Consider the following 13,398-nt stretch of genomic DNA (forward strand, 5'->3'; position numbering starts at 1 on the left):
AGGGTGATTAAAAACAAAAAAACTGCGGATGCTGGAAATCCAAAACAAAAACAGAATTACCTGGAAAAACTCAGCAGGTCTGGCAGCATCGGCGGAGAAGAAAAGAGTTGAAGTTTCGAGTCCTCATGACCCTTCAACAGAACTGGGTGAATCCAAGGAGAGGGGTGAAATATAAGTTGCTTTAAGGTGTGGGGGCGGGGGTGGGGGGGGGGGGGGGGGGGGGGGGGGTCGCGCTGGGGATGGGGCGGGGGTAGAGAAGTGGAGAGGGGTGGTGTGGTTGTAGGGACAAACAAGCAGTGATAGGAGCAGATCATCAAAAGATGTCACAGACAAAAGAACAAATGAACACAGAGGTGTTGAAGTTGGTGATATTATCTAAACAAATGTGCTAATTAAGAATGGATGGTAGGGCACTCAAGGTACAGCTATAGTGGGGGTGGGGGGGCATAAAAGATTTAAAAATAATCGAAATAGGTGGGAAGAGAAAAATCTATATAAATTATTGGAAAAAACAAAAGGAATGGGGAAGAAACAGAAAGGGGGTGGGGATGGAGGAGGAAGTTCAAGATCTAAAGTTGTTGAATTCAATATTCAGTACATTGGAGAGACCAAAAGTAAACTGGGCGACCGCTTTGCAGAACACCTGCGGTCTGTCCGCAAGAATGACCCAAACCTCCCTGTCGCTTGCCATTTTAACACTCCACCCTGCTCTCTTGCCCACATGTCTGTCCTTGGCTTGCTGCATTGTTCCAGTGAAGCCCAACGCAAACTGGAGGAACAGCATCTCATCTTCCGACTAGGCACTTTACAGAATTCCGGACTGAATATTGAATTCAACAACTTTAGGTCCTGAACTCCCTCCTCCATCCCCACCCCCTTTCTGTTTCTTCCCCATTCCTTTTGTTTCTTCCCCCTTCCTTTTGTTTTTTCCAATAATTTATATAGATTTTTCTTTTCTCACCTATTTCCATTATTTTTAAATCTTTTATGCCCCCCCCACCCCCACTAGAGCTATACCTTGAGTGACTTACCATCCATTCTTAATTAGCACATTCGTTTAAATAATATCACCAACTTCAACACCTCTGGGATACAAGGTAATTTGATAAGGTGGATTCAAAATTGGCTTAGTTGTAGGAGACAGAGGGTGATGACAGAAGGATGCTTTAGTGACTGGAAGCCAGTGTCCAGTGGCGTACCACAGGGATCTGTGCTGGGTCCCCGATTATTTGTCATTTATATAAATGACATAGATGACTATGTGGGGGGTAGGATTAGTAAGTTTGCGTTTGACACAAAGATTGGCAGGGTGGTTAACAGTGAGGTTGAGTGTCTTGGGCTACAGGAAGTTGTAGACAGGATGGTCAAATGGGCAGATAAGTGCCAGATGGAATTTAACCCTGAACAGTGTGAGGTGATACACTTTGGAAGGAGTAATTTGACAAGGAAGTATTCAATGAATGGCATGACACTAGGAAGTTCTGAGGAACAAAGGGACCTTGGCATGTGTGTCCATAGATCTCTGAAGGCAGAGGGGCATGTTAGTGGGGTGGTGAAAAAGGCATATGGGACACTTGCCTTTATCAGTTGAGGCATAGGTTACAAAAGTAGGGAGGTCATGTTGGAGTTGTATAGAACCTTGGTGAGGCCACAGCTGGAGTACTGTGTGCAGTTCTGGTCGCCATATTATAGGAAGGATGTGATTGTACTGGAGGGGGTGCAGAGGAGATTCACCAGGATGTTGCCTGGGATGAAACATTTAAGTTATGAAGAGAGGTTGGATAGATTTGGGTTGTTTTTGTTGGAGCAGAGAAGACTGAGGGGCAACCTGATCGAGGTGTACAAGATTATGAGGGGCATGGACAGGGCGGATAGGGAGCAGCTGTTCCCCTTAGTTGAAGGGGACATAAATTCAAGGTGAGGGGTAGGAGGTTTAGGGGGGATGTGAGGAAAAACCTTTTTACCCAGAGGGTGGTGACGGTCTGGAATGCGCTGCCTGGGAGGGTGGTGGAAGCGGTTTGCCTCACATCCTTTAAAAAGTACCTGGATGAGTACTTGGTACTTCATAACATTCAAAGCTAAGTGCTGGTAAATGGGATTAAGTAGGTAGGTCAGGTGTTTCTCACATGTCAGTGCAGACTTGATGGGTCGAAGGGCCTCTTCTGCACTGTGTGATTCTGTGAATCCTTCAATCTTTTGAAACACTTCAATTAGATTACCCGTAATCCATCCATACTTGCCCATGCAACTTGCTGTGATATTTTAACCCCTTTAGCTTTGATATCAAGCTCTATAGATGATGCCCTCTTGAGATTAGTCAACAGTTGGGATAATGCAGAACCACCAACAACCTATGTAACTCCTTGCTAAGAGCGCAAGGACACATCTCATGGACACCTGCTGTACTCACCGATGTCCGTGAGCAGGGTTAACACTGGACTCTCACGCATCCCACAACAGTTGTCAAATTTATTCAGGAACTAGGACAATAACAGAGGAAGTAAAGTTAGAGAGTGTGAATAATGCACAGAACAATGGGAAGCAAATCTGCTCCTGACTAGTTGAGGGCCAGAGCAGCCTAGCTACGTTAAGGCTCAAGATGGTCGAAAAGTCATCAGGAACTGACTTAGTCGAGGAAGGTTCCAAATTAAGCAAGAATCAAAATTACACACATCAAAGACACTGAACAAAACAGTCATATCAAAGGACAAGGTTGAGTGCACTCAAATTCACAGCTCACATCCCCACTGTTATCAAGGAGGCAGCCCACACACATGAATGAAATCACACTAATAACAATGAAATCTCTGTGTAAATATGCTATCCAGCCTCCGCTCACATCTGATTGGAAACCCATTCTCCTTTCATCCCCCCCTTGGACAGATCTGACTGCCAATTCCAATCTGGCTCACTTTTGGCAAAGTCCCTTAACCTACCCATCAGCACGCAATTTTTCCACTCTCTCACTTTTCCCATGCTCACCACACCAGGAAAATTAGTGCTGGGGAAATTCCACTGGCCCTGCCAAACACTGACCTAGCCCAAAGCTTCTTTCCTCAGTGTCATGTCCTGCCCACTTCAATCAGGGAAAGGAGACCGGGGCTGGGGAGTGAGAGAGGCAGACAGTGAAGTCAAGAGATGGTGGCAAAAAAAGGAGAGAGAAAGAAAGGGAAAAGGAAGGAAGGGATGGAGGGAGGGGGGAAGAAAGTGAGGAACTGAGGAAGAGAGGCAGAGGAAGCGGGAAATGAGAGGGCAGAAGGGAGTGAGCAACAGAGAAGGAAGGAAGGGAGGCAAAGAGAGAGGGGAAAAGAGGAAAAGAGTGAGGAACAGAGGGAGAGAGGCAAGAGAAGGAAGGAAAGAAAGAGGAGCGATGAAGAGAGAGGGAGAGCGAGAGGAGGGAAAGGAGGGAGGTGAAGCAGGGAGGAAGAGAGCGTTGGGACAGAAAAAGATAGGAAATGAAGGAGAGAAGGAGGGATGGAGAAAGAGAGGAAAGGAGAAGCATAAGGAGAGGAGAAACGAAAGGAGGAAAGAAATGGGACCCATAGACCTGCTAACTCACCTCATTGGTTAGAGTAACATGATGAGCATTAGCAGCACTTGTCAAACACAGAGTGGCCCCAACTGGAGTTGAATACTAACCTTGCGAAGATCTCCTCCTTCACAATATTCCATTCCCAACAGGGGCAGGTCATTGAGAGCAAGTTTCTGCATTCCCTCGGGAACATCTCGTGCTGCTACCACATTGACATGGTTCAACCTGGGGTAAAATTAAAAAGGAGTTAACCCAATCTGCAAGGAGACCTACAAACTCAAACTCTATAAATCACTGGTTGGGCCTCAGCTGGAATTTCGCAAACAATCCTGAGCCACACACTTCAGGAAAGATGTAACGGCCTCAGAAAGGATACAGAGGAGGTTTCCCAGGATGCTCCCAGGGTTGAGGGACTTCAGTTCTCAGGAGAGTTTGGGAGATTTAGGACTGTTCTCCTCAGAACAGAGAAGAGGCGACTGAATAGGAGGTTTTCAAGATGTTGAGAGGTTTTGATGGAGTAGATATAGGGAAAAAATATTCCCTCTGGTGAGTGGGTCATAGATTTAAAATAATTGCAACAAGACCTAGAGGGAAGGTGAGGAGAAATGTTTTCACTCAGAGTTGTCAGAATCTGGAATGCTTGACCTGCAAAGGTGGTACAAGTTGATTCCATAAATAATTTTGAAAAGGTAGTTACAAGTATTTGAGGATGAGGAATTTACAGGGTTAGAGTCAAAAAGTGGGAGATTTGGGAGCACCCATGATGGTTTTTTATAAGAACCAGCAGAGGCAGTACAAGCCCAATGGCCTCCAATGATTAAGAGCAATCCAGCGCTGGTACGAGCAACACAGGATCTCTAGAGGGAGCTGTTGAATGGTAGCATTATTGGGTGAAAGGTGCACTGGAATCTGCCTAGGATCTTGAACGTGCTGTTAAAGAGAGTGGACTGTATCTCTTTCAACACAGGACAAACTAACCCCATGTCTTTCCTCTGTTCCCACATCCCTTTATCCCCCTTTTCCTGCCTATTCTTAAATGTTGTTGTAGTGTCTACTTCATTCACAAACCCATTTCCCAGCCTCACAACGCTCTGTGTAAAAAGATTTCTCCTCCTCTCCCTCCTAAATCGCTTGCATCAAGTCTTATTTCTGTCTGTTTTGACACCCTTTCGCCATTTAGTGAAACACCTCTGTTAAATCACCCCACAATCTTCTCCATTTGCATTTCACACACCCATTCTATCTAACGCCTATATGCAGTTGCTATTTCTTTATTGGTTGCGTAGAGCAATGTTTTCCAATGCATTTATTAATAAAAGTGCAATATTAATAATGGTCTGGTATAAACAGGATGCAGCCTGGGGTGTTCATTGTTACGAGACATGAAAACCGCAGGCCAGGAACAATGTGGGAGTCAGCTTGCAGTCAGTGTTCAGGTTTAGGGGCTGGGTCCTGAGGTCTGAGGCTTAGGATCTGGAGTTGGGTTGCCAATATAAAGATTAATGTGGAGACGAAGATTCATCTCCAAGACATTGCTACAAGCAAAACCCAGGAGAGAAGATACATCGGGGCCTTAAAAAATGTGGGTTTCTCTTCCACAATTGAATGGCTCTATTCATTGTTTATAAAAACATTGGCGATTTGGAAAAATTGTAGAGGATACCAAACTTGGGGGAATAACCAACACTGAGGAAGATTGCAACATAATACAGGAAGACATTGGAAAACTTGTAGACCGGACTTGTTGCTAAGTTTGCTGATGATAGGAAAGATAGATAGGAAAGTAAGTTGTGAAGAGGACATAATGTCGCTACAAAGGGATATAGATAAGTTAAGTGAGTGGGCAAAGGTCTGACAAATGGAGTATAACGTGGGAAAATGTGAAATTGTTCATTTTGGCAGGAAGAATAAAAAAGTATATTATCTAAATGGTGAGAGATTGCAGAGCTCAGAGATACAGAGGGATGTGGGTGTTCTGGTGCATGAATCACAAAAGGTTAGCTTGCAGGTACAGCAGGTAATTTGGAAAGCTGATAGAATGTTATCATTTGTGAGGGGAATTGAGTACAAAAGTAGAGTTATGCTTCAGTTGTACAAGGCAATGGTGAGACCACATCTGGAGTATTGTGTACAGTATAGATCTCCTTATTTAAAGAAGGATGTAAATGCATTAGAAGCAGTTCAGAGAAGTTTACTAGACTAATGCCTGGAATGGGAGGGTTGTCTTATGAGGAAAGGTAGGACAGGTTAGGCTTGTATCTACTGGAGTTTAGAAGAATAAGAGGCGACTTGATCAAAACCTTTAAGATCCTGAGGGGTTTTGACAGGATGGATGTGGAGAGCACGTTTCCTCTTGTGGGAGAACCTAGAACTAGGGTTAACAGTTTGAAAGTAAAGGTTTGCACATTTAAGACAGAGATGAGGAGAACTTTTTTCTCTGAGGTCCTGAGTCTTTGAAACTCTCTTCCTCAAAAGACAGTGGAAGCAGAGTCTTTGAATATTTTTAAGGCGGAGCTAGATAGACTCTTGATAAGCAAGGGGGTAAAAGGTTATCGTGGGTAGGTAGGAATATGGAGTTGAGGTTACAATCAGGTCCGCCATTATCTTATTGAATGGCGGAGCTGGCTCAAGGGGGTGAAAGGCCTTCTCCTGCTCCTAACTGGTATGTTCGTATGTATGGACAGTTAAATAACAAACGAGCCACTTGGCTCCAGACCGCATTCCAGTCTTGATCCAAAGTGGACAAAACAGCTGAACTCAGAGGTGAAGTGAGAGTGACTGCCCTTGACATCAAAGCAGCACTTGACTGAGTGTGGCATCAAGGAGGCCCTAACAAGGCAATCACTATCACCAATAATAGAGAATTAAAACACCTCCTTTTGACATTCAATGGCATTACCATCATTGAATTCCCCACCATCAACAACCTGGGGGTTACCACTGACCACTAAGGAGTATGATGGAATACTCTCCAATTGCCTGGATGAGTTCAGCTCCAACAACAACCAAGAAGCTTGACACCATCCAGGACAAAGCAGCTTGCTTGATTGGCACCACATCCACCACCTTAAACATTCACTCCCTCCATCACTGATGTACAGTGGAAGCAGTGTGTACCATCTACAGGGTGCACAGCAGCAACTCGCCAAGGCTCCTTTGACATCACTTTGAAACAGCTTACTCAGGTTCTGTGGTACTCATCAGTCAAGAGCAAAGAGCAAGATTTCCTCTGCATGTTAAGGAATGTGGCCGTTTTCAATAATCCCTCCTGTTACGAGGAGAATGGAGAGCACACTCCAGGGGGAGGGGGAATTCCAGCAATAACTCCACCAACACAGCTATACTGCAACACTGTCGAGGCGGGGCTGCCAACTCAACCTCGCAAACTCAGATACTTTCTCAAAAGATAAAAACAGAAAACAACCGCCAGTGCTGGAAATCTGAACTGGGCCCACAAAGCTGGGATGATTCCGGGGAGATCGACCAGCCCCTTCAGAGAGGAAGGACCACTTCAGTTGGTGAAAGGTTGGCCTTTCAGGACTGTTTGCCTGACAGAATCGCACTCTTGCGGCTCAATTACTGACAGAACTTAACCAACTCTCCAGCCCGGGCTCTCAACCCCTTTGAAACACTGACCCTGAATGTTCTGTCCCATTTAACACTCAGACCGACCTCTAGCACACAGCTAAAATGGATAAGGGTGCCCAATATAATAAGCTTTCCAAACTCTCTACCCAAGCAGCACTCTTGTTAAATGTTACACAAGCAACAAGACGAGTGTTAAATATTACACAAGCGCCTAGACAACAAATGAAGGATGTGAAGCCGAGATAAGAGGGAGAGAGAAGGTGGTCTCTGGACCAACTTGTCACCTCTTTAAACCAGGCCTAAAGCTGGAGTCACTAACTTCATGCCCAGGAGCAATGAACTGTTTTTTTTTTTAAAAATAAATTTAAACTTTAGCAGAAAGATAAATTAAGAGCTGACCCGGCTGGTCTGGGTAAGTATTGTGGGGGTGACCATAACCTGGGATTTATGGTAAACATTCCCCCTTGCCCTGACTCAGGCCAGCAGTTGGCCACCAGTGTTGGCGAAGAACTTCTAGCCTGGAATTCAGCCCTAATTTGTTGATGCTGTTCCTGAGCGCAAGGCATTTCATGTCTATTCCTCCCAACGGACAGGCGGCAGCGGGAGCATGAATGAGGGTATTTACATTGCTATATCTGACCCAAGCACCAGGTCCAGCTGCCGTCCAGCAGTTGCCCAACCCAGCGCTGCATAGGTTTTCGAAAGGGCCACCCCCTGCTCCTCACTGCATCATCGAGGAGGATTTCAAATAGTCCCTATTATCAGCCAAGAAAAGCAACCACTTTGGGTCTGCAAGTAAACTTACGCAGGCTAACCCAGAGATGGGAGTGTGTTCAAGAAAAGAATATCTAAACAGGCTGTGCGCTACTTTATAGCTAGCATGGTTTGGATTTCCTACTTCGTATATGGAACACACAGTTACGTTCAGATTCTACTGTACGGTAGAAAACACTCCAGGTCTGAATGCAATTCCAGGCAGGAGTATTTCTTTATCAATGGAACACAGTTGTGTTTAGATTCTTCCACACTGTGGTAAACAATCCAGATCCAAGTGCAACCCCGGGTGAGAATCTGGCAGATGGCACACAGTGAGGCCAGGGAGATTCCTACCCCTCAGACTGATTAGCTGCTCAGCTTCCAAATACAGAAGAATCATAAAAACTCTGTGTTTTTCCATGTGGTTGGTGACTTAATGCTGGTGTGCTATCAGGGGCAGGTCACACCGCAGCTGCTGGTTAGTCTGATAATAATGTGGGGAGATGTATTGTTTCGCAGATTTACTCTGGCATTCTGCTCCTTCCAGGATCTTACTCTCATCCCTGGGGATTCAACACAGAGAGATAGGCCCTCCTTGTCAACCAGCCTGTTTACATATCCTAACCCTTCAAGTTTCATCACTATGTTCACATCAATGGAAAGGCGTTGCTCCAAGTATCCTTTCTTTCTCAGCGTTTTATCTCTTCCGGTATACGAGTGGGATTGTCCTGAGCCATGAGCCCTGGCAGTCTGCCCCTCCCTCCCCTGCTCAGACCTCACACCATCTCTAGTCAGCCCTTGACTCATGGGTGTCAGCTGTGGCTCAGTGGGTGGAACTCTTGCCGCTCCATCACAAGATTCTGGGTTCAAGTCCCACTCCAGGACCAAACTCTAGGCTGACACTCCAGTGCAGTACTGAGGGAGCAGCCAGAGGTGCCACTTCTGGGATGAGACTTTAAGCCAGGGCTTTGCCTCCCCCCTCAGGCGGACATAAAAGATCCCAAGCCACTATTTCAAAGAGGAGCAAGGGAGTTAGCCTTGGTATCCTGGAGAGTATTTATCCCTCAATTGACATCACAAAAAACAGATTATCACATTGTAGGAGTTTGTTGTGAGCAAATTGGCGACCATGCTTCCTTAAAAAGTACTTAATTAGCTGTAAAACATTTTGAGATGTTCTAACATTTTGAAAGGTGCTATAGAAATGCAAGTCTTTTTTTTTAACCTGACAGGGTTTTGGTCATCACTCTTGCACATTTCACTGTGTCTTTTTGACACAACTTGTCTTTTATTCACCCTCAAATTACTTCTCTCTTATCCCTTCCCCTTCTATTTCCCCCTGACCACCTCCCCACCCCTACCTTCTCCTCCCTCTCCTGGAAACACAGCAAGCTGTCAGCACTGGGAATAGGAAATCAAGCTATCCTGGGAACCACCCAGAGGTGGTGAGCCAGGTTGAAGGGCAGATCCCTCACTCTGTGCCAGGCCAAGACGGAGGGTTAGGTTGCAGAGCCTTCACCTTTTCATGATCTGAATCTCCAGACACCAGCGCTCTCGGTTCCTTGGGCTTAGCTCCTGTCGACATTGCTTGATTGCAACCTGCTCCCCAGTGTCCTGAAAATAAAATATCAATAAACACCCAGATAAAAGACACATTAGGGGATTACAGGAACAGTGACTGTATGGATACACAACTGGCTACGCTACAGAGAATGGTGGTGAATGTTTCTTTCAGCGTGGAGAAAAGTGTACAGTGTTGTTTCCCGGGGTGAGTATTAGAACCACTGCTCTTCTTGACCTATATTAGTGATCGGGAGTTGGGTATAGAGGGTATGGTTTCAAAGTTTGCAGATAATATGAAGTTTGTAAATGTAGTATATAGTGGAGGAGGTTAGGAATAGACTTCAAGAGGAGATTGACAGACTGGTGAAATGAGCAGACAGATGGTAGATGACATTATTACAGAGCAGTGTGAAGATAGATTTTGGTAGGAATAATAAGGAGAGGCAATATGAACTGAATGGTACAATTTTCATAAGGGTGCAGGGACAGAGAGACCTGGAGATTAACAGCAAAACACAGCTTAAAGAGCTGGCAGAGACGTGATATGTAATATTGTATTATTCCAAGATTCTATCATTTCACAAAATCTGAAGTGCCTGGTACTCAGCCTTTCCTGCATAATGTTTTTTCCAAGTCCAATTTCCTAGAATTATTTGTAAAGAGTAAAGTTATTGCTCCAAATGTCTGTGATGGTGAGGTTAGCTGGACTGAGTAGAGTGCTGGCACCTATAGCCTGGGTATTCACAGAGCCAGTCAAACATTTGGAGTAGATTATTATACAAATGCTAGTCAGTTCACTCAGTTCAATGTGTATTTTTAACTCAGCTGCCCACGTGACACACATAACCCCCACGGTCACCCAATGCCATTTTTATGAAGATACACAACAGTCTATACACATACAGTTCCTGTTTCCCCAATGCTCTACGCTCTCACAATAAGGGGACATCCCACTTATTTCAATCCAAAGAATTTAGACACAAGTTGGCAACATCAAGTAAACACCACTGAACTTCACCATGGAGCCTTCATACCCTTCCTGCTCCTTTACCCGTCTTTGTTACCCAATCGCTTAGTGCACTGGCTTACCATGTGACCTGGGAGGGATGGTGAGTCAGGGAATAGCAGCCCCCAGCAACTGGCTCACCCGTTGGGTGGGGAGGTGTTAACAGTGCCCCTGCAACATTGCCAACCTTCCCAGCTGCAATGGGATAATATGGCAGAGGAGGCCATTCAGTCCATCCTGCCTGTGCCACCTTTTTGACAGAGTTGTTCAACTATTCTCACTACCCGCTCCTCCCATTCTCTTTCCCCATAGCCTTGCAAACTTTTCCCCTTTGAGTATTTATCCAATTCCCTTCTGGAAGATATTGTTGTGCTCTCCTTCCACCACCCTTTCAGACAGGGATCCAAACTGATACATCTACTCCCTTCCCCAAGAGGGTGACCACTGGACACCTGAAGTGAGGACTCGGGCCCACACTTGAGTCAGTGGGCACAGGGAACTCTTCACATGGCAAAGTGCCACCTGCGACCTACAGCAAGGCTCCAAGCCGGACTCCATCGGATTCAGCTGCAGATTGTCAATCTGGGATCATTCTGTGCCACTGAGCGGCTTTTGAACGAAGAGAACTCAGGAGGTGGGGATTCTTCTGCCTAGTGACCCGGCTCTGAATCCATCCCTGTGGGATCTCTCCAGAGTTTCAGTTGCCGTTAAAGACATTCCGCGTTCAGGTAACAGTTACCCATCTCTAACCAATGACCGTAAAAGGGATGGCCAAAAGTTCGACCTTCAGTCTGTTTAAGTCTTGCTACAACGCCTCTGGTTCGTGTGAATGATGTTCAGGTAATCGCCTGAGTTTTAGTGTTAGCGTTTGCAACAAATTTCCAGGATGGACTTGCTTCCAGGAAATTCTGCGCGGGCTCGACTCTTTATCTCCCTTTAAAACCTGCAGTTGCATCACGAGGTCTTAATGAAGTGACCTTGGTTGAACCCTTGGCCCAGAATATAGGTGACATCCACCATGCCCCGTTCAGCATCGCTCTGGTGCTAAGAATGAGCTTCAGCAGCAGCTGCAGCTCAACAGATTAGAGCTCAGAGCGGAGAACTGACACCAAAGCTGACAGCCAGCGGAAAGAGTAGAGGAAGGGGGCCAGGAGGTTAAATGGTATCCTGGAGTGGAATGAAGCTGACCTTGATAGAAGTTTTCAAAATCATGAGGGATCCAGACAGAGTAGATAGGGAGAAAATGTGCCCGCTTGTAAATGGATCGAGAACTAGAGGGCACAGTTTTAAAGTCTGTTGCAAAAGAAGCAAATGCGAGGTGGGAAAAAACTTTCTCACACAGCGAGTAGTTAGGGTATGGAACGCACTGCCTGGAAGTGTGGTGGAGGCAAGTTCAACTGAGGCACTCAAGAGGGTGTTGGATGATTATTTAAACAGAAGCAACATGCAAGGTTATGGGGAAGAGGCAGGAGATTAGCACTCAGTTAAAATGCTCAGAGAGCCAGTGCAGACACGATGGGCTGAATGGCCTCCTTCTACACCGTAACAATTTGTGATTCTATGACCGTGGTTCGCAGCACACTGTTCAAGAAAAATGTACGCATTATTCATCCATGGTACCTTTGAATTCACTCTACCCTCAACAGAAATTCCTGTCCAAATTTTAGTAGGATACTTCTCTGAATACAGTGAGAACAAGGGATATTTTAGCCAAGCAGGAGCTGGACTCAATCTGAAACTAAAAAGGACTCAAGGCAAACAATTCCACTTGGTCAGCCCAGTGTCAGCCATGGCTCAGTGGATGGCACTCTCACCTTGTCAGAGGATTAGGTTAGCACTGAGGGAATGCAGCATTGTTGGAGGGGCAATACTGAGGGAGCACTGTGTTGTTGGAGGGACAGCGCTGAGCTGAACTACCAGAGGGACAGGCTTGGTAAGCTAAGGGACTTTTTCTCAGCTTTGACTTCATTTGTTCTTGAAGGAGTCAATGCATACAGTCACCGCATTATCAATAACAAGCAGCTTAAAGCTCCCCCTCAATAATACCCTGCAGAACGCACTCATAGCTCACTATTGAACCATTAAGACCCCACACATCGCCTAACCAAAAATTTCGAGACAAACACAAAGCAGTAACTTAAGTGGGCTGAAGGGGTACTTTAGGGCATGGCTACGTGACCTCTGATTATCAGCACTGACATTGATTTGATGCTTTTTTTAGGAAAGGGAGGAGGCAGCACTCATGGAGCTAGATCATCTTTTATTCTTTCAGCCCATTCCTAATTGCCCTTTAGATATGGCGGTGAGCCACCTTCTTCACAACTGAGTGGCTTGCTCGGCCATCTCAGAGGGCAGTTAAGAGTCAACCACATTGCTGTGGGTCCGGAGTCGCATGTAGGCCAGACTGGGTAAGGATGACAGATTTCCTTCCCTAGAGGACATTAGTGAACCAGATGGGTTTTGATGACAATCCAGTAGTTTCATGATCATCATTACAGATACTAGCTTTTTATTCCAGATTTATTTTAATGCACTGAATTTAAGTTCCCCAGTTACCTTGGTGGGATTTGATTTCACATGTCGGGATCATTAGTCCAAGCCTTTGGATTAGTCACCTCATCAAATAACCACGATGCTCTCATTTCCAAAATGGGCATCAAACCGTTTATAGGGTTTTTACACCATAGCATAGCAATGGAATGAAAATCAGGAGAGTTCCAGAGAGCGGTTTTCACTCCACTAGATCACTCCCTCAGCCGTAAAGGTGAAAACAGATCTGAATCTGGAGACTCTATTCCACCCTCATTGCTAGATTAATTTGATACTTCATTCACTCCCATGAGGATCCAACGTTAGAGTGTATAAAGATCGGAGCATTCTGACAGGATGCCCAATTAAATTTTACAGCCAGGGAAAGAATGAGAATTTCCTGTCCCCAATCTAATGCAGTCAC

General features: G+C 45.5%; 1 protein-coding gene across 3 annotated transcripts in view; it reads right to left on the reverse strand.

The window, feature by feature from the left end:
- ikbkb (inhibitor of nuclear factor kappa B kinase subunit beta) overlaps positions 1 to 13,398 on the reverse strand; it is a 66,932-nt gene that overhangs the window by 31,892 nt on the left and 21,642 nt on the right. For 2 of the 3 annotated variants that reach the window (XM_041209413.1, XM_041209412.1), the window contains exons 3-5: positions 9,396 to 9,490; positions 3,640 to 3,757; positions 2,411 to 2,480 (exon numbers count right to left, since the gene is read on the reverse strand). In XM_041209413.1, the coding sequence (XP_041065347.1) occupies positions 2,411 to 2,480; positions 3,640 to 3,757; positions 9,396 to 9,490 (283 nt within the window). The remainder of the gene's footprint in view (positions 1 to 2,410; positions 2,481 to 3,639; positions 3,758 to 9,395; positions 9,491 to 13,398) is intronic. The other variant, XM_041209414.1, reaches the window with a different exon arrangement.

This window comes from Carcharodon carcharias, chromosome 17 (assembly GCF_017639515.1).
Source record: "Carcharodon carcharias isolate sCarCar2 chromosome 17, sCarCar2.pri, whole genome shotgun sequence".
NCBI classification, from domain to species: Eukaryota; Metazoa; Chordata; class Chondrichthyes; order Lamniformes; family Lamnidae; genus Carcharodon; species Carcharodon carcharias.